Below are 22,730 nucleotides of genomic sequence, written 5' to 3'. Positions count from 1 at the left end.
TCGAGTTCTCTTTTAAGGTACTTTGTTTCACTACTATATAATGAAACCTTGTTGCATTACCTTGCACAAATACTTTCCCTGATTCTGTTGTATAATGTCAACTGCTGCATGTAGTTAAGTCTGATTGCTAATGATTGGGAGTAAATGTAAAACTCAATAAATAACCAGAACCAGCAGTGCAGATAGTAGCAAATTACAGGTACAGTAGATACTACTTTCAATAGCAATTGCATTTACAAATAACACAGAATAAATGTGCTTCTAATATGCCATATTGTTTGTGTTCTTTTCCCCATTTGTAATAAAAGACGCAACATTTGGCCAGGTGTGCTAAACACCATTTCCATTCTCCGGCTGTAGGAAAAAAGGAGGGCATGCGCGCAATTTTAGGGAATATTTCCGGGCCACATGAGTAGAAATCCAGCCCTGTAAATTGCTGATAACTCCTTGTTAGAATTATGAATATTTTACTATATGCCTTCTCTTCTGCTTTGCTGTAGTGAATCCATGCTGCTACTACCCCTGTCAGCACAAGGGTGTTTGTGTGAGGTTTGAAATGGAGGAATACCAATGCGACTGCACCCGGACAGGCTATTATGGTACCAACTGCACAATCCGTAAGTTTTATTACATCTCATTACATTACATGCACACTTTATATTAAAGGAAAACTACTCCCCAAAAATTAATACTTAAGTAACAAACAGTTTATATCATATTATGGGGGTGATTTATCAAGGTTCCAATTAGCTTTTGCCATGACTCAAATATCTGGTATTTATTAAGCAAAACATATTTTTTGCACAAAAAAATTTAAATTATATTTTCAACTTAAATATCTGGTATTTATTAAGCAAAAAAAAAACCTTCAAATGTAAAAGCTGACAAGTTCATTTAGAAGTCAATGGGAGTTGTCCTAAGCAAAATTCAAGCCATTTTTAAAATTCTACCTTGTAAACTCACAAGTTTGAATTTGTTTAAGACTATAAACTCAAAAAATTTTAATTTTTTAACAATTATATTTGATCTAGTTTTTTACATTCTGATGTTTTCATAAATAAACAAACTTTTGTTTTTTTTAAATTGTGAGTTTATTCGAAGTACAAGAAAAACGTCACAAACTCGATTTTTAAATAATAAGCCCATATGTGGCATACCTAAGAATCTTACCAAACTGGAATATATATTTAAGTAAATTCTGTGTTTATCTTTTTCCTTGAAACCCCACTATTATGGTCTGGGTGTTCCCTTTATAGATCATCATAATGCAGCCAGCCCCCCACCGCGTGTGTGTGCATTCATGAAAGTGCTGTTTTTTTCCCGTTGTCCCACTGGCCCAGTCCGACCCTGAAGCTTTAACTGTAACAGGAAGTAGTGTTAATTGTTAATAACATAAAATATTAAATTTAAAAAATATTTATTAAAATTAAATAACATTGTTATTTGGTTCATGTTACCTAACCTGTATTTTTTTGTGTGCACTGTGAATCATGGGATCCCAGGGGGCGGCCCTTAGTTCTTAAAATAGTTTCTATTTAGGCTTAGACAATTGCACATACTGCTAGAAAACTGTATTATTATGAAAATGGCTTATTTGCATGAAGCAGGATTTACATATGAGCTGTTTCATGCAATATATTTTTTTAGAGACCTCCATTGTCCAGGGGTATCGCTTTCCTTTAAGGGAAAAAAAAGTGAATTTAAAAAACAGTAAAATTTTGTAAAGCAGAAATACAGCTAATCTTTTTTATTTAAAATTTTTTTTTAATTATTTACTTAAAGTAGAACCTGTAAGAAAAGGTCTTCCTGTTATTTGAAACTTCATAACAATCTCCAATAATGTAAATCCCAGTGGGAAAACATATACGTTCAATCAGGGCGGGATTTACATAGCAGGCGCCGCTAAGCCTACTGTCGTTCATCACCCCTTCTCCTCCCCTTCCTTTGTGCACACATGCAAATTTTCAGCATCAGAGTACTGGGGATTGGTGCACTTAAAATTTTAAAAACTATTGTATCTACTGTGAATGCCCAGTGCTTCCTAACCAATGGTCGTATGATTGGGTGCCATGCCACCCCCTAAAATTCTGTCATCCTAGGCCCAGGCCTTTGTGGTCTTTCCACAAATTCAGGCCTGTGCTCAATGTTTCCTTGCAAGGCAACTTCGGGTGACATCATTAAATTATTTCCTTTTTTTTTCTGTAAAAATAAGACAGTACCTTATACTGGATTCCGAAGAAGATATAATTAATCCTTATTTGAGGCAGAACCAGCCTTTTGGGTTCATTTAGATTTTTCAGTAGACTTGCAAATTACGGAAACAACACTTATACTGAAAACTCCAGGCCCCAAGCATTATGGAAAACAAGTTCCATACCTGCATGTATATATGTGTGTATTGATATAAATGTAAATTTAAGGTTGTACCTATTGATATTAAGCTTATACTCAAATGCCTGTGGTAAGTTCAGTCCATGGCATTTTTAGGTTTTATATAGATATGAAAGATTGAACTCGATGGACTTGCGTCTTTTTTCAATAATGATTCACAATTATGTTTGAATATTAAAGGGGTTGCTCACCTTTGAGTTAGCTTTTACTATGATGTAGTGAGTGCTACTCTGAGACAATTTCCATTTGGTTTTCATGTATTATTATATGTGTTTTTTAGCTATTTAGGTTTTATTCAGCAGCTCTCCATTTTGAAATTTCAGCAATTTGATTGCTAGGGTCCAAATTACACTATGTAAGGGCCCGAAGGCACAGTAGGAGTGCGGACCAAGGAGGAGGCAGGTAACAGCCGAGTTCGAGGTAACAGAAGGATAAGGCAATAGAATAGTCGAAGTTCAGGCAAAAGGTTCAGTCCAGGCAGCAAAGGGTCAATCCGAATAACAGGCAAGGTAGGTACACAGGAAATCAGTCAATAATATCACACCCAGGAATTCACGAAGATAAACCTATACTTGGGCAATGTCTGTAGTGTCCAGAGGGCTTTATATAGGCCAGGTTTGGCGCCAAAGTTTGGGCGCAATGGCATCATGACGCTGGCGTCCTGGCGCTGACGCTCTGACGCCGGCGCCCATTCTGACGCCGGCGACCATTCCGTCGCCAGCGACCAATCGGCAGGCGGGAGGACGCAGGCGTCATAGTGCTGCGACCAGCAGGATCCACATGGTGGGGCCAGGAGTCGCCATCTTGGACGCCGTCGCCATCTTGGACGCCGTCGCCATCTTGGGAAGAAACCTCTATTTCCATTACACACTAGCAACTTTGCATTGATTTGAATAGGACAATGGAATATGAGTGGGCCTAGAAAGATGAGTCATATAAAGTAGCGATAACAAAACATTTTTAGCTTTACAGAGCATTTGTTTTTATAGATGTGGTCAGAAGAAGAAGGCAAATAATTAAAAAACTATTCAAAATAATGAGGATCATTTGAATGCTAATAAAACAAGCAAGTACATATTCCTCTCTACATTACAATGAAAGTTAAAGGTGAACTACCCCAAAGTTTACAAATGTTTATTATGTTTAATGTCTACTTAACGATCATTTCTATTTACACACTATTGCCTTCTTTCCAGCTGAATGGTGGACCAAATTTCGGGAATTAATTCGTCCAAGTCCTGCTTTTTATCACTACATTTTGACCAGATTTAAGTGGTTTTGGGATATAATCAATTCTACCTTCATACGTGATTTCATTGTGAGACTTGTTTTGACAGGTAAGGATGGATATTATATATTAGTTACATTACAGGCTACTTTAAACCAAAGCACTGATAGTATGGGATTTTCTACCACCCTCAAATTAAGGCTGCTGTCATATATACTGGAGAACTACAGATTTGCAGCTTCTAGAGAAATCTAAAATAGCTACACTACAAATGCTTTATGATAAGCGAGTTATTTCTGTTTGCTTATTGGCCAGGGAAAATTTATAGAGAAAGCATGTACAGGTACAATGCTTTCTACATATATTTTTTATGTAATTAGAAGGTATTTGTTTGGATCTTTTATTGTATTTGTATTGAATTTATATTTAAAGCAACACAGTTGCACACAGTTCTTTTCAAACACAAAAGTGGCTGCAGTTACAGTATTATATATAATAAAGTAAGACTAAAAACATAAGCTCTAAGAGTTTCAGTGAGGCCAAACAAAATCGGAAGGAGAAGTCAGGGCAGGGGGGAAGTCAGGACTGTTGCAGAGTTAGAATATTAAAATGCTTCCTCTAGGAACAGTAACGCCTAAGTGTTTTAAAGTAATGAAAATATAATGTAGTGCTGTACTGCACTTGTAAAACTGGTGTGTTTGCTTCAGAAAACACAACTGTAGTTTATATAAACAAGTTGATGTGTAGCCATGGGGGCAGCCATTCAAAGCTGGAATAGGAAAAAAATATACCGGAAACACTGCTGATGACAGATATTCTTTGTTGAATACAATGGGATTCTTCGGAACTTATCTGTGATCTACTGTGTATCCTGTGCTTGAATGGCTGCCCCATGGCGAATGATAGTTGTGTTTATAAAGCAAACACACCAGTTTTACCACTACATTATATTGTGATTCCTTTAAAACACTTTCATTTTTAGGTGTTACTGTTCCTGTAAGAAGGTTTGAGAATGGAGTTAGTGTGCCATTTTGTCTGATGCAAGATGGTAGAGCACTCCAGAAGTGTGGGCCAATTAGGTGGAATGATTTTATGTGTGATGTAGCTCTTGTGTGGAACTATATGGACAATAGAGTGTTCTGAACTTAAGGAATGGCAATGGGAGTTTGGGGAGATGAGGACAGATATGTAGCGAAAAGCCGAGGTATGCAGGGCTTTGAAGACGAGATGAACATTTTGTACTTTCTGTGCCACTTGACAGGGAGCAAGGAGAAAATTTAGTAATCAAAGGGAGGAGAAATGTTTCTATAAAGGTGAGACGGTGGGTAAGAATGGGTTGCACTGGGTAGCAATGGAATTCTGTGAGACCCAATAGTAAAAGCTCTGCAAATGGTTAAAGGGATGCTGTTCTTTGACTGAAGACTATTGGCCTGTTAGCTTGACATCAGTGGTAGGAAAGCTTTTGGAGAGAGGAATAATATACTGAATTCCAAACCACAATACTATGAGTTTGTGCCAGCATGGATTTAACTGCAATAGATCTTGCTAATTCAATTGCCTTTTTTTATGTGAAGGAGAGCAGGCATTGAGACCAGTACCACACAGAAGGTAACTGGTTAAATTAAAGGATTTTGGCCTTGAACATAATATTTGTACTTGGATAGAGAACTGTCTTAATAATAGATGGAGCTTTTTTTTAATTGGACCAGTGAATTTTGTCATCTCCCTTAGACTGCTTTTTAATAAAATAATTTAAAACATATATTTCCTTTTTTGTTCTGTAATAATAAAACAGTACATGGTCCTTGATCCTAAATAAGATATATTGTAATGAATGCTTATTGGAGGCAAAACAATTATACTGGGTTTAATTCATGTTTTGATTCTTTAGTAAATTTAATGTATGGTGACCCAAATAATGGAAGGATCTCTTATCTGGAATACCCCAGGTTCCCGAGCATTCTGGTTACAGGTCCCATGTCTACATTCGATGCAGGTTGTTGCTGCTTTGCAGAGGGTTTTGTAGAGACAGTGTATATTACTGTAGTCCTTTTTTAATACTTTAAAAACTTTGATTGGGTCTGGGGGACAGCAGATGCAGATGAATGGAAAATTTACCACAAGAGCAAAAGCAGGTTTTAAATAGGTCTGCAGTAGGATGCACAACAGCTGCACATGAATGGAGAAAAGAGGAAGAAGCATAAGTTCTAAGTGTCCAGTAGAATGTAAGGCCCAGTTGAAGGCAATAAGAAGAGGGCTTGAAAATGAAGGCCAGTGGACATAAATGGGTAGAAGTATGGGACCTGTTATCTAGAATCCTCGGGACCTGGGATTTCAGGATAACAAATCTTTTCTGTAGTTTGGATGTTCATACCTTGTCTACTAGAAAATCATGTAAACTTTAAATAAACCAATTAGGCTGGTTTTGCTTCCAATAAGAATTAATTATATCTTAGTTGGGATCAAGTACAAGCTACTGTTGTATTATAACAGAAAAAAAAGAAATCCTTTTTAAAAATGTGGATTTTATGGGAGATGGCCTTGCCATAATTCGGAGCTTTCTGGATAACCAGTTTCCAGATAACTGATCCCATACCTTTATAGAATAGTTCGAAATGAAACATGGCAATTTTAGAACTACAACTCTAACTCAATACTTCTGTTGTTTTCTTAGTGCGTTCAAATTTGATACCTAGCCCACCAACATACAATTCTGAGTATGGTTACATTAGCTGGGAGGCGTATTCTAACGTAAGCTACTTTACACGGGTTCTTCCTCCTGTGCCACATGATTGTCCTACTCCAATGGGAACAAAAGGTAAGTGGTCTAAGATGTTTAGTAATATTGTATTGCTTATATTGTTTGTTCTGGATCTCATATAGCCAGGTTGTGTCTTTTCTATTCATGGCAACAGACAAGTGATGCTGCACTGAATATGCCCCTAGTCATGACTTGTCACAGTCAGTGGAATCCTCCTGTTCGTCAGAACTGAGCACAGCCCACAGGGATTTTCCAAAATAATTTATTGCTCCTCTGGCGCTAAATTTAACTACTCTTCTGTGGGATAAAAACACACTGCTAAAAATGAGACGTTCTGCACTATAAACATAACTTATATTATCAAGACTCCGACAGGTTTGCATATTGCTTGTATGTTGTGCTAAGTTTTCGGGATCTGTAAAAGATCATTACTTTTATTTCTTTCTTGTTTTTGGTTTCATCTTTGCTGCTGGAGTGGGTAAATAAAATGGCTCATTTACAAATGCACCTGCAAGTGTCAGTAACTGGGGGAGCTGATATTGACTCAGTTAAAAGGGTTGGTTCACCTTTAATCTAACTTTTGGTTTGTTATAGAATGGACAATTCTAAGCAACTTTTCAGTCTTCATAGTTACATAGTTACATAGTTCAATTGGGTTGAAAAAAGACAAATTCCATCAAGTTCAACCCCTCCAAATGAAAACCCAGCATCCATACACACACCCCTCCCTACTTTCACATAAATTATATATACCCATACCTATACTAACTATAGAGCTTAGTATCACAATAGCCATTGATATTATGTCTGTCCAAAAAATCATCCAAGCCATTCTTAAAGGCATTAACTGAATCAGCCATCACAACAATACCCGGCAGTGCATTCCACAACCTCACTGTCCTGACTGTAAAGAACCCCATACATTGCTTCAAATGAAACTTATTTTCTTCTAGTCTAAAGGGGTGGCCTCTGGTACGGTGTTCCACTTTATGGGTAAAAATGTCCCCTGCCATTTGTATACAATGTCCTCTAATGTACTTGTAATCATGTCCCCTCGCAAGCGCCTTTTTTCCAGAGAAAACAACCCCAACCTTGACAGTCTACCCTCATCATTTAAGTCTTCCGTCCCTCTAACCAATTTAGTTGCACGTCTCTGCACTCTATCCAGCTCATTTATATCCCTCTTAAGGACTGGAGTCCAAAAATGCCCTGCATACTCCAGGTGAGGCCTCACCAGGGACCTATAAAGAGGCATAATTATGTTTTCATCTCTTGAGTTAATGCCCTTTTTATGCAAGACAGAACAATAAAGGAAAGAAGAAAGGAAGGAGAAGAGAGAGAGAGCTAAGTAGGGTGTGGAGTGAGGAGGGGGCGAGCATTAGACATGACTAGAATCTAGTGGTGCTAGCATATAGCAGTTTTTCAAAACTCATGTGGGCTATTAGTGTCAGAGTTCAAAACCCATAGCATCCATATAGCTATAAATTTGTCAGTGCATCCTCTAGACATATATACTGCTTTATAGTAAGGGAGGGCTTTATTAACAAGGTCCTTCCAGTCCTCCAACTTGGGTGCTTCCTTCTTATTCCATCGAAGAACAATCATTTTCCTAGCATAGAACATTAGCAGCTGGAGCAAAGTCCGACAGCCAACTGAGTCCACGTCACCACCCGTGTACCCAAGCAATGCTAAACTGGGCTGAGGCAGTATAGGGAGAACCAAAACTTTAGAGATAAAGGAGAAAATGTCAGTCCAATAGCGAGTCAATTTGGGGCATGTCCACACCATATGGAACCACGTTCCCGGGTGCAAGACAGAACTTTATTTGCTTTAGTAGCCACATAATGACACTGCCCAGAATTAGACAACTTGTTATCTACAAAAAATCCTAGATCCTTCTCATTTAAGGAAACTCCCAACACACTGCCATTTAGTATATAACTTGCATTTATATTATTTTTGCCAAAGTGCATAATCTTGCATTTATCTGCATTGAACCTCATTTTCCAGTTTGCTGACTAGTTTTCCAACTTAGACAGATCACTCTGCAAAGTGGCAGCATCCTGCATGGAACCTCTAGTTCTGCACAATTTAGTATCATCTGCAAAAACAGAAGCAGTACTTTCAATGCCCACCTCCAGATCATTAATAAACAAGTTGAAAAGCAAGGGACCTAGTACAGACCCCTGAGGTACTCCACTAACAACACTGGTCCATGATGATCTTTTAGCCGAGTTCTCTAGCCAGGTACAAATACTATGTTCCAGGCCAACATTCCTTAATTTAACCAGTAACCTTTTGTGTGGCACTGTATCAAATGTTTTAGGAATGTCTTAGTAAATCACATCCACTGCCATCCCAGAATCAAGATCCCTACTAACCTTCTCATAAAAAGAAATTAAGTTAGTCTGGCAAGATCTATTAGGCATAAAACCATGCTAGCACAAACTCATAGTATTGTGATTTGCTATGAAGTCCAGTATCGTATCCTTTATTAACCCTTTGAAAAGCTTTCCTACTACTGACGTCAGACTAACTGGCCTATAGTTTTAAGGCTGAAAATGGGATCCTTTTTTGAATAGAGGCACCACATTAGCAATTCGCCAGTCTCTTGGCACTATGCCAGACCTCAATAAATCCTAAAAAATTAAGTAAAGAGGTTTGGCAATCACAGAGCTAAGGTCGCTAAGTACCCTGGGATGAATACCATCTGGCCCCCGGACCTTTGTTAATCTTAACATGTTCTAGTCTCTTTTGAATTTCCTCATGTGTGAACCATGCATCATTAGTTGTATTACAAGAATTGGGACTATTAAGAAGGAAACCGTCACCTGGTTCCTCATTAGTGTAGACAGTTGAAAAATATGAGTTCAGAATCTGCGCTTTAATTTTATTTTCATTAACCAGCTGACCCCCCTCTGATTGTTAAGGTCCCAACCCTTCCTGCTTAATTTTTTTACTATTAACATATTTAAAAAATTATGATAGGTACCCCTAAGTGATTGTAGTTACTTGCCTGAATCCCTGGGCTGGTGCTCCTATCAGCAGAAAACTGCACTGGCCCGGGGTTACACTAGTGAGCACCACGGAGGGATCGTCTTCCTCCTTCTTGGTACTGCTGTGCATGCGCAGTAGAACGAAAAGTCAAACTTTAACTAAAAAGTAGGCTATTTCGTTCAACTGCACATGCGTTTGCCCCAAGAAATTTGAAGAGAGAAGAAGCCGGAAGAGGATCACTCTGTGGTGCTCACTGGTATAACCCAGGGCCGATACAGTTTTCTGCTGATAGGAGCACCGGCCCGGGGTTTTAGTGAAACAACACTTTCACATGTATTCGTAAACAATCCCAAATATCTGTAACTAGGAGTATCTTATTAGTTAGTTGGCACTGGTGAGCTTCCTTTGTCTCATACTAAAGTACTAAACCTGTGTCTAACCCCTGCTGATAAAGTGATGGAAAGGCCCCCCCAGCTTTGCTTGTACCTGTGTGATACCCTTAGTCCAATTATGTACAAATGTGTTGCTTTCATTTCATTCAGGTTTCTTTTTTGAATTCAACATGTATAAACTGTAAACGTACATTTGGAAAGAAGTGTAACTATGAAGTGTACCATGAAGAAAAAACTATTTATCATGTCATATCTCTGTGTTGCTTTAATCCCAGCCTGTGAATATGCAGGTACTTGAAGATTACATTCCACACTAAATTTTTCAGCAGTGGGAGTATAACATTAGAAAAAGAATGTAGATAAAGTCTCTGCAATGCCTACAATACATTTAGAAAGTAATGTAGCACGGGATTCTTAAAACTAAAGGGGCAAAAAGAAATGCTGCTATGATAAAAGCTAATATATATAAATATAATATATATAATCACGCTTTTATATGGTCACAGAACTCCTCGGTGACTTATAATGTCCTTATATTTTACAATAGGGGGTACTTTATTCACTATATTAAGAACTAAGATTGGAGTTGCTTCGGTTTCCCTGGTTTGTCCGGCCTACTTCAACAATAACAAAACCTGTACATTTTTTATCACTAAAACAACAGGCAAAAAGTATGTTTGGCACTAGTTCTATTCATTGGACTCATGTTGAAAAATGGGGTACACCGCTCTTTTAAAAGCATTAATGGAATCTGCCATTATAGCATTACCTGGCAGGCATTTCACCTCTTCATTGTCCAAGTTCTGCCTTTTGTGGGCAAAAAATTCTAATAGCTTTGTAATTTAAAAGTCACTTAAGCTGCGGGTGGGGATTGCCAGGTTACACTGAAGGTGGTCTCTATGCTTTTCGTAGTGGTATGACTTTAAAATGATTTTTCAAATATTTTATAATATTGTAGCGTAGCCAGTTAGGCTTATTGGCTCTTCTGTCCATTTTGCACTTGGGAGATGTCAGGTAAATGTTGGGAAAGGCTATATAAATGTAGTCCTCCGTTTAAAGCTATGTAGAAAAAACTTGATTGCAACTCCCTTTCAGGGCCGGGACTAAGGGTAGACAGAGTAGGCACGTGCCTAGGGCGCAACGCTGGGAGGGACCCAGGCACGTACCTTCTCTGCCTCATACTCATAGTGTGGTCCCCTCTTGCCGCTGTGGTCAGTGAGTGAGTTCTTTTTGCACATGTGCACACATCCTTCTTGATGCACGTGGGAGCCTATTGGGGTTTTCAAAGTACAAGTGGGTTTCCAAGGTACAAACTAGCCAATTTGGGGTAGATTTTGGAGCCTTGGCAGATTTTTACTTTAGAAACTAGCCAAAGTTTTTTTCCCCTAGTGTGCCATCCAAGTGCATATTGGGTAATATAGTTTTTATTTAGCAAATGCCTACAGCCAAGGTTAATGTGCAACTACAATACCCATAATGTAATGGGAGTAGAAAGTTGTAGTAAGCAACTCCCTTTTCTATTTCTATTTGCTGCAGTTCCAGCCTATCAGTCCCAAGCTGTAAGTACTATAGCCTGCACCCGGCTGCATCTGCTATGCGATAATCACATGTGCCATACAAACAGAATTATAGTTAGCTGCTTCTATATGCTTTTGTCATATTGATTGTTCAGTGTACAAATTGGGCAATTTTAAAATGGCTTTTGGGCAAAAATTTAAAATGTATTGGAGTCAATGGGTGTCAAAATTATTTTGCTGTGCAACAATTTTGAGTGACAATTTTTATGCATGCAACCAAATGCATAAAAGTTAATGGGCGTCCAAATAATTTTGACGTATGACAATTTTGACGATCGACAATTTTTTTGTCGCAAAAAATTTTACCACCGCTAATTTTTGCATCAGTTTCGTGAAAACATTTGCTGTTGTTGGAATCCGGAAATTTGCCGCAAATCCATGCCTGTCAAAAAAATTCGCCCATCACTAGAATCCAGTAACATAAATCCTCGTTACCACTATGATAAACTGCTTGGCTCGCAGTGGGTCAAAAAAGAACAATAATACCTAAAAAATTAAATGGAATGACAATATATATGTACTATATGTACTGTTGCCCTGCACTGGTACAACTGGTGTGTTTGCTTCAGAAACAAAACTATGGTTTATATAAACAAGCTGCTGTGTAGCCATGGGGGCAACCATTCAAGCACAGGATACACAGTAGATAACATATAAGGTCTGAAGAATCATATTGTATACTATAGAGCTTATCTGTTATCTGCTGTGTATCCTGTGCCTTTTCCAGCTTGAATGACTGTCCTCATGGTTACACAGCAGCTTGTTCTTTTGAACAAACTGTGAGTCAGCCGCCCTATCCTTCTGTCCACTACTTCCCCTCGTAACTGTAACAAACTTGCCTCCACTGCCCCTTATCCATCCCCCACTACACTGGCCCCTGCCAGTGGTTGCTCTGTGAGCCTCCTTTCCTCCCCCACGTTTGCCATTGCCCTCAGTGCTGCAAGTTTCCCCCTTAGAGTCTTAAATTCAGATTACAAGATGAAAACCCACATGTAAATACTGCATGGTACGGCTGTATTCCATTTCAAGGAAAAATTGTAAAGGCTACATTTTGTCTTTATTTATTGCTGTGTGGAAAGCATTTAAACAGTTTCTCGGGATAAATTAAACATATTTGTGGAGGGCATTAATTACAACATTTCTCTGTATATATATATTCCCTGGTTTTGTCATTCCACAGCAGGTTCAAAAGTTCAGGTTTTGCATTTAATGTTAAAAAATGCAGAATGTTTACAGTAGTTTGCCTGTAATATAAATGTATTCCGTCTCTTACCTCTCCCTTATTAACATGTTTATATATTTTAAAAGGCGTAATATAATCAAACCTGAAGCTAGTCTAAGAAGGAATGGGGATTTTAAAATTAAATAATAAGCCTTGTACCCAATAAAAGAAATCTGTTTGAGTAACAAAAAACAGCACAGGGGGTATAGGTCACAGGGCAGGTGGTAAGTTCAGGAGTCTGTTGCAGCCTGTGTCGACTGCCAGTCCCTAACTTTCATGTCTGAATGATGCACACGTTTGGGGTGAAAGGGGGACACCTACCTGTCTTGATCCAAGGTCTGTACTGGGAGTCAAAATAGGCCCTACCATTTCAAGTACATAGAAGACAGCCCTCAACCAGCCCACTAAATAGTGACTTTCTATGGCATCTTACAGCAGCCCCGATGGCATTTGCCAGAACCCACAGATTGCCAGTCCGGGCCTGCGCATAAAATAGCAACATCAAGATGCCTTTGATTGTCCTGTCCAGATAAAAAAAGGTTTATGGTAAAAGGGAGGGCATTGGCAGGTGGGAATAAAAGGGAATGTGTGTTTAACAATCTGTAGAATTCTTACATATATAACATAAAGTATGGGAACTGTATTAAGGTTTAAGACAATGAATGGGAGAACAAAAAATCACTTGGTGCTTTTGTAGTTTCTCTTTTTACATGGGAATTCAGTTAATTTTCCTATGCCTCTTTTGATGTTTTTGTGCCCTGCCTCCCGAGGTATAGCAATATGGTGTGTTTAACTAAAAAGGAAAGCATAGTCCACTTCAACGTACTGTAGCCAGCCATTTCTTTAAATAAATAGTTGTGCTTGTCTTTTAGGATACTTGCAAGTTTTTCATTCACAAGGAACCAGTTCACTTGGTTTAAAAACTCTTGTATTAAAAGCAGTGGCGTAACTAAAGAGGAGCCAGGACCCCCCCCCCCATACACACACACAATTTTTTTTGCCTGGGCTCCCACTCTCTGACCCATGACATGCAAAAACTCACAGATCAGGGGTAATGATTCCTCCTAAAGTCAAACAAACATCAGAAATTAACTAAACTCCTCTAAGCTTCTAAAGAAGCTACTAGAGTGCAGGAGTTTAGTTGCCCAGAGAAGCAGTGAATTATCGCTAGTGATTAATCTCCTGGTGTGCCATTGCCCTTAGGTAAAGATATCCAAAGATGAACTTACTCCCCAAACTCTTATATTTATATAGAGCTCTGCCTGTGCCTGCACCAAAAAAAGATCTTGAGAAATTACAGCAACAAATGCTAGATTTCATATGGCAACACAAGAGACATAGAATAAATAAACAAATATGCTATCAGCCAACTACAAGAGGGGGATTGGGCTTTCCACACTTGGAAAGTTATAGGAAAGCAGCTGTACTAGCCCAAATTGTTAAGTGGCACTCAAATACTGGCAACGACAGATGGGTAGAACTCAAAAATTAATTAACTGCTCCTTATAAATCTGTGGACCTACTATGGCAAGAACACAAACATAGATCCAGGAAAAGTATGAACAACATGATCATTAAGTACTCAGTGTCAGAATGGGATAAAGTAAAGTCTTCCTTGTATTCCCAAAAATCATCTTTCCCACTCACACCACTATTCCACAATCCTGCTCTTCATCATTCTTGTGGTGGACAACTAATGGAATCAATAACATTCCAGATATGTTCAAAGATTCTAAATTACTAACATGGATTAATTTACATGTAAAATATCAGATACCATAAAAAAAAACACTATAGATTTCAACAAATCACCCACTACATAAGCTGACGGGTCATTTGCATCAAGATGCCTCACCATTTGAATATTTATGCAACAATCCTAATCGCAGGCACAAAATCAGCCTTCTATACTCTTAAATACTTGAGTCCACAAAAGTAAAGGTGGCCATACACGGGCCGATAAAAGCTGCCGACAGACCAAGTCGGCAGCTTATTGGCCCGTGTATGGGGGCCCCTGACGGGCTTCCCCGATCGAGATCTGGCCGAAAGTCGGCCAGATCTCGATCGGATGGGGTTAAAAATCCCGTCGGATCGCGGCCGCATCTGTTCGTTGATGCGGTCCCGCGATCCGACCGCCCGTTTGGCGAACGCTAGGATCCGATCCGATCCGATCGGATCAGCCCGATATTGCCCACCTCAAGGTGGGCATATCGGAGGGAGATCCGCTCGTTTGGTGACATCGCCAAACGAGCGGATCTATCCGTGTATGGCCACCTTAAGAGAGAAAACAAAAGCAATGCTCAAGTGGAAACAAAGACTCGGTGAATCACTATAGGAGGAAGAATGAGAGAAAATACATAGAACTATGGCAAAAGCCTCCATTAACACTTGCATAAAAGAAAATGCATATAAAGTATACCATGACTGGTATTACACACCCAAAAAACTTCAGAAATGGTTCCATACGTCAGACATATGTCCAAGAGGATGTGGAGAGATAACAGATAAAATGCACATGTGGTGGAAATGCCCTATGATTAACCAACTCTGGAAAGAGGTATTCAAAACAATACATGAAACTTTATCTACAAAATTACAACTTGATCCATGGCTAGCCCTTTTATTACGAAAACCAGATCAGATATCCACCAATGAACATAAACTATGTATACAAATCTGCTTAACCACACAAGGATTGATAGCTAAAAGGTGGAAAGGTAGAAAGAATGTGTAACAAAACTGTTCTCTATTTAATGTTATGACAAAAGTAAAATGCATATTGTCATGCATGTGTGAAATTTCAATAAACAGAAAGTTAAAAAAAAAAAAAATCACAGATCACCCGCATCTTACAAAAACTCAGGGATGACCCACTGTTTTACATGATTTTTGGTTCATCCTGGGCTTCCTCTGTAGTTACTCCATGATTTGTCCATAGTTAGATTTGCTGGAGAAAATTTGGGTAATAAGAATCTAGAATATTTGTTTATATTTGTAATTTATTTCCTATCAGTGCTGCTTTTGTTTTTTGTTGCAAACTGGTATTGGTTACAGAATAAATCAGTTCATATACTCTAATCTAGAATCGCCTAAACCATACCCTTCTCTGCTTTAACTGATCCCATTTTATTATACCAATAACCGTTGTACAGGTATGGGACCTGTTATCCAAAATGCTCAGTACTTGGGGTTTTACAGATAACACATCTTTATGTAAATTTGGATCTTCATACTTTATCTACTAAAAATTCAAGTAAACATTAAATAAACCCAATAAACTGGTTTTGCTTCCAATAAGAGTTAATTATATATTAGTTTGGCTCAAGTACAAGGTACTGTTTTATTCATACAGAGAACATTTTTAAAAATTTGTATTATTTGGATCAAATGTTTTATTGATTTTCATTGTACATGAAATGGGTATTCAGGTACCCTGTTATCAATGGGAGGAGGGGCTGCTAGTGCACGCTGTAGAGCAGGACGTAGGAAAGTGAAAGTAATTGCTTCCCTGCAAACCATGTGACCGCTCTCCTCCAAACATCACACGCATGGGCAGAGAGGGGAGGGGGAGTGTACAGCTAGATTCTCATGTTGTAGTGCGACTTGGCTTTTCATTACAGAGTGGCTGCCTCCAAGCACACAGGTAATGCTGTGCCTGCTGTTAGAGCAGCACAGGATGAATGTGTAATGAGCAGAAATGGAAGCCCCCATGACAAAATACAAACTAAAATAACTTATGCATGGATTTGTGGATTAACATTTTATTTGCCAGACAGTGTTTATGGATGTGTGTTTTTTATAAAAATGCAAAAAAAAAAAGTTTAAAATGACGACAGATTCCCTTTAAATAAGCCAAATTTTTAAAAATGTTCTCTGTATTAATAAAACAGTACCTTGTACTGATAGCTAAAAGGGAGACGGCTTACCGTAATTCTGAGATTTCTGGATAATGGGTTTCCGGATAACAGATGTTTTCAATAAAAAAGGAATGATCTAACTTCAGATATATAAAATTGACTAAAATAACAGATGTTTTGTCACACTGTTTTGTCATAAATATGGATTAATTATATCTTTATCTGGGTTTTTTCATTTTACAGAGAATATGGAAATCATTTACAGCTTTACGCCCTGGGCACGTGCCTACTCTGCTTACTCCTAGTTCTGGCCCTCCCTGTTGTGGCGAGAAAATAATGTATGTTTCACAGTTGTGTGGAAATGCCTTAGTGAGGTTTCTCTTTAATTATGCTCTACAGGGATACTTTTATCATAAATGAAGCAGTAAGAATAAGTACGTAACTTCTGGGAGTTTCAACACAGTTGGAATGAGGTCTTTCCTGAAAGACCTTACAATCTCTGAGGAAGAGATGACAGACAGAAACAAAATAGGGAGGAGAACAAGCACATGAGATAAGCCAGGGATGCATTGTTGCAGAGGAAGTCTATTGACTGTAATGCTTCCTTTAGAAAGTGTTTTCTAAGGAGTTTTGAGAGAAGAATTAGTATGTAAGCTTGCCTGATGGAAAATGGAAGAACACAGGCATGGGACAAGCAATTCTTAGAATTACATTTTCTGCCTCATACCTCTAGTCTGGACTCCTCTCTCCTCACTGCTGGGTGTGTGGGTTTATTCGATGCGCACTCCTATTTGCACACATTTGTCTGTGTGCGCGCTGCGATTGCTGCGGTTGCAACCTGGGCTACTGACCAGTCTGGCCCGGCGCTGCCCTACACTTAAAAAAGTGCATATAAAACTTTCTTGGCTGGCATTTCAGCTTCTGCTAAGTCAGCACACTGTGTGTGTCATAAGCCTCCACCCCCCAATTCTAAAGTGCACATGTTGTTGAATCCACCATGTGTAAATATTTGTACTTTTCTGTCAATGCTTTTCTGTTCTCTAGAACTCTTTCCTGTGCCTCCACCATTCTCATCTTTACAACACTTCACAATCTTCTTCTTCTTCAATGTGCTCTTTATTCTTGTGCTTTTTAAGGTCTTTGTTTTACATTCCCATTAAACTGTAGGAAGTTAAAAAATGCAGGTGCTGCAGGTGATATATTTTAAAGCGTTCTGAAGTGTAGAGGAGGAAAAGAACAGTTTGTTAATACATTAATAGAAAGGTTAATACAAACCCAAGAGCCGAAATTTGTAAGGGTAGTAATAAGCACACTGTTATTTCCCTTATTATTTCTCCAGGACAAAGCTTCCAAACTCTAAAAACAATTGTCTCAACATTTCCCATGTTTTATAACAGCAAGGGTGTGTCAACGGAAGACGAAAGTGATTAAAGGAATTTTAAAGGAGGCAAGCAGTTAAATAAGAACTGGAGACAGTCTCTTAGCAAATTCTGAATCTTGGAGTGTTATTAGTGATATCAGTAGTGAAGCCAAAGAAACCATTACAGTTTCATTGTCAGTGGAATCCTTCTTAAAACATAATTATTCAAATACCTCATGCTATACACCAGGGCTGGACTGGGGGATAAAAAAGCAGCCCTGGCACAAAAATATCAAAACAGCCTACTTCAGGTATGGGATTTGTTATCTGGAAACCCATTATCTAGAAAGTTCCAAAGTACAGGAAGTCCATCTCCCATAGACTCCATTTTAATCAAACAATCCAAATGTTTAAAATTGATTTCATTTTCTCTGTAATAATAAAACAGAACTTTGTACTTGAGCCAAACAAGATATAATTAGTCTTTATTGGGATTATTTAATATTTACATAATTTTCTAGTAGACTTAAAGCATGAAGATCCAAATTTTAGAAAGATCCATTATCCAGAAAACCCCAGGTCTCAAGCATTCTGGATAACAGGTCCATACCTGTATAAATGTGTGACATTGGCGACCAAGCTCCCCAACCCACACAAGCTAAAAATAAAACATTGGTGGTCAGGGCCTCCGATAAAAAGTATAGAAAAAATTAGATGACCACCCCCCCCCAGTTTAAAATTATTGGTGGCCCCGCTCCCTCGAAGTTAAAACAAACACTGGTAACCAGCCCCCCCCCCACAAGTAAAAAAAAAACATTTGTGGCCAGGGTTCCCCATTAAAATTTAAAAAAATACATTGTTGGTCAGGGCTTTAAAAAAAAAAAAAAAGATCATTGGTGTTCAGTGAAACTTTTAAAATTTGACAGGTTCCAGAAGTGCAGACACCTAGCGGTTACTTTGAAGAACTGCACAGGAGCTGCAGTCACTTGAGAAATAAGAGACATCTAGTGGTGTTTGTCAGCAACAGCAGCCTCATTACATCTATAGTATAGAAACAGCAGGCTGTGCAAAGAGGCCCGTGCTGCACACACAAATAGATGTTTCCTTGAGCTCATGGCAGTACACATCCAGGGAAGGTGCTGCTTTGTCAGACCTTTTAAACTGTACCCTCTCAAGTGGGGTTAAGGGCCCATAGACTTAATTGCTTCAACAACTGATACAAACGTGTCCTTTTTGCTTGGGTTCCAAGGAGATTAGACAGTTTACAGACATTCTAGCCTAGGAATACACTGAATGCTAGATTTAGTTTTGGCAAGATTCTGTTTTGGTCAAATCCAAGAGCCTGACCAAACCAAATCCGAACCCTATATGATTGAAAAAAATTGGCTTTGTGCGTATTTGATTTTTCTGCTTGTGCATCTGCATATCCAGTGCCATAGAAGGGTTCAGATATCAGTTCAGTATTCTGTCCCTGGATTTGGGGATTCGGCCAAATCCAAAAGTGCCGGTCTTCGTTGCATCTCTAGTCTGGTCTGTAACTTTTATGGTGTGGTTTTTCTTCTTATTGTGACCAATTACCAGGAGCCTTTGTTGAGCCATTCAAATCCAGAGGTTTGGACTTTGACAGCCTGATCTTTAAAAGCAAATCTTGAAAGAGAGTTTAGTTACCCAAGACGCAAGGAAGGTGATTACAGTGTAGAAGAGAGATAATTTGGTTCAGCGAATACATTTGATCTTAAACATTCAAATAGTTAGTCAGAGCTGCAATGTGCTGGGTTATTATGCACCTAATCCTGAATTCCTAAGATTATTTCAAGATGTCAAAAGATGGAAGACTATTTCTTGACCTGCAGCATTCAGTCCACAGAGCTGCTCCTGCCAAAAGGGAAAGTGAGGCGGCATGCAGCGGGCAATTACCAGGGGAGGCCGAATTTCCAGGTACCAGCCGAATTTCCATTTTTTAAGACGGAAATTCGGCTCTGCTAGGGCAACGAGCGCAATATCGCTCACTGCACTAGCGATGCGCCCCCCCATGGACCCGCTCAGATGCTAAAAATTGAAAGCACGGAGTGGGAGGCGGGGTGGCATCGGGGCTGCTGCCTTTAAAATTAATTTGCTGGCTTTAACCTCAGCTAGAATTAGAGTTACATGTGTTGTCAACATTATATTAAAATAAAATTCTACAGATAAAAACTACAGATAAATTCTTACCCCATTTAACATCTGTTTTATGAAAGCCAAGACCTGAAGGATGATTTATGACAGTGTAAAGTTCAACATGTTTTATACTGAGAATGCAGTGTTCTTCCACAGATTTCCATTGCCGATGCAAAGGAGAGTTGCATCCGTAGCAAATGCAGCTAACGTGTCATAGCCTCCACAAATGCACTGTTATGACTTAATTCTGAAGATTTAGGCCAATGCATCAACACTTGCACCCAATTTGGAGCAGAATGGACACAGGTATAAAGGAGCTTTGGATGCAAGTACCTTTAAAGGGGTGGTTCACCTTTAAGTTAACTTTTGGTATGTTATAGAATGGCTAATTTTAAGCAACCTATCATTTGGCCTTCATTATTTTTTTTTAATAGTATTTAAAATATTTGCTGCCTTCTTCTGATTATTTCCAGTTTTCAAATGGAGGGGTGGTGGTGGTGGATTTACTGACCCCATCTAAAAAAACAAAAGCTCTGTAAGGCTACAAATATATTGTTATTGATACTTTTTATTACTAGTCTTTCTGTAATAAAGTCACCTGACAGGTGGTGGGCCAATACTGGAACATCAGAGTTAGTTCTGGTTTAGGTATACTGTACTTACACTTTCTAATTCTAAATATTTCAAAGTTAACTTTTAGTAAGATGTAAAGAGTGATACTCTGGGACAATTTGCAGTTGGTTTTAATTTTTTCTATTATTTGGAGTTTTAGAGTTATTTAGCTTTTTATTCAGCAGCTCTCCAGTCTGCAATTTCAGCAATCTGTTGGCGATGGTCCAAATTACCTTAGTAACTATGCATTGATTTGAATAAGAGACTGGAATATAAATAGGAGAGGGTCTGAATAGAAAGATGAGTAGTAAACCAGCAATAACAATTAATTTGTAGCCTTACAGCAAGCATTGGGTTAGTGACCCCCAGTGCCGGGCCAAGTTGGCCAGGCGCTCTAGGTAATGTGGCTGACTACGTCGTCCTTGCCTCATGCGCACGTACAAGCGAGCATGTGCATGCTCAGAATAGCGTGTGTGCTGTAGATGCACCTATGGTGGGGAACTTAAGGGAACTAGGGAACTGCAGCAGAAGAGGTACATGCCTAACTTTTATGCTCTACGTATGTGCCTCTTCCACCAGAGGCCCCAAGTTCCACCATATCTTTCATCTTTTAATAGCTTAATGTACTTCAGAGGTCCCCAAACTTTTTTTTTTTTTTTACCCGTGAGCCACATTCAATTGTGGAGCAGCACAGGCATGAATGTCCCTGGGGTTGCCAAATAAGGCCTGTGATTGGATATTTGCTAACCCTTGTGTGGACTGGCAGCCTACAGGCGGCTCTGTTTGGCAGTACATCTATTTTATGCAAAACTTGCTTTCAAGCCTGGAATTCAAAAATAAGCACCCTTTTGTAGACCACTGGGAGCAAGATCCAAGGGGTTGTTGAGCAACATGTTTCTCACGAGACACTGGTTGGGGATCACAAGTTCTATCTTCCTACCTATACAAGCCATATGCTCCAAGATTCTGTCCTACTAATCCGTTTTGTATTGTATTGTATTGTTGTATATATACTGTGAGTTGCTGTTTAAGCTCAGTTAACTGGAAGCTAAATAGATCAGAAGAATAGAGGATGGGGAGCTACTTGGGGTATCTTTGGAGGCACAGAACTTTCCTTCTTAAAAGGCAAGTACAGAAGCGAAAAACTTAGCATTTGGAGTCCAATTATTTGCTGGGATTTAGTTCCTCTTTAAAGTGTTCATTGTGTCATCTTCTGTGGCATGTATTTGGCTGTCCCTTACAGAGATTTACAGCTCTCAAAAACCCCCAAGAAGTCAATGGCATATAGGCCTTTCTTGTTGTTAGTGTAATCATCTCATTGCTCACTGCCTTATTTTTCATGCGATAAAACAATGGTAGGGACAGCAAGCCTATAGAAAGGCATTTTGGGTGTTTTGTTGCATTACCACAACCTTGAAATGCTGGCAACTAAAAATGAAAATAAAAAAATGTTTACACATCAGTGGAACACCTTTGATTTATGGCATGATGCAGGATAACCTGATGTTTTTCATTCATGTTCACTCTTTATCTTGTTTAGGAAAAAAGGAACTCCCAGATGCAACTTTTCTTGTGGAGACATTTCTGAAAAGAGAAAAATTCATCCCTGACCCACAAGGCACAAACCTCCTCTTTGCCTTCTTTGCCCAGCATTTTACACATCAGTTTTTCAAGACATATGGCAGGATGGGACGGGGTTTCATTAAAGGATTTGGCCATGGTGTAAGTTGTACAATTGCCTTGTTTCACAAACAGGATTAAAGGACCAAGCACAAAATATTGAGGCTTGAATGAAGCTTATATAAATAAACTTCTACTGTATACAGTATATTCATGGGCGCAGTTGTGAGGGCTAACCTGAAGCCCATGGGTCAGGAGGGTTTGGAACGATTTCCACACAAAGTTTGCCGGCCACAGGCAGGTGTGCGACCTTCTAGTGTCCCTTTTTCACTTTTTTATATACTTGTATATATGTATATAATTAGGATTGTGCAGTGTGTTGGGGGCGGGTCAGGTTTTTTTTTTTTTTTTAATGGCAGGTATTTAGCATCATTTCAAAATGAGGTCTGTGGCCAATTATTTAGGTTCACTTTCTTTGGGTGTTTTAATGGAGCACCCTTTGGGAATGGTGCTGCCACCTTTGAAAATAATTTATGCAACTGACAGGGAGCTAGTA

At 38.9% G+C, this 22,730-nt stretch overlaps 1 protein-coding gene across 1 annotated transcript in view; it reads left to right on the top strand.

Moving 5' to 3' along the window:
* Positions 1–22,730, top strand: part of ptgs1.S (prostaglandin-endoperoxide synthase 1 S homeolog) — a 52,785-nt gene that overhangs the window by 23,718 nt on the left and 6,337 nt on the right. Inside the window, 4 exon segments of the mRNA NM_001097920.1 lie at positions 501–617; positions 3,588–3,728; positions 6,294–6,437; positions 22,095–22,276. Of these exon segments, the coding sequence (NP_001091389.1) occupies positions 501–617; positions 3,588–3,728; positions 6,294–6,437; positions 22,095–22,276 (584 nt within the window).

The sequence above is a fragment of the Xenopus laevis genome, chromosome 8S (genome assembly GCF_017654675.1).
Source record: "Xenopus laevis strain J_2021 chromosome 8S, Xenopus_laevis_v10.1, whole genome shotgun sequence".
NCBI classification, from domain to species: Eukaryota; Metazoa; Chordata; class Amphibia; order Anura; family Pipidae; genus Xenopus; species Xenopus laevis.
Note: the sequence above shows the minus strand (reverse complement) of the source record. Positions and strands in the feature narration are given on the sequence as shown.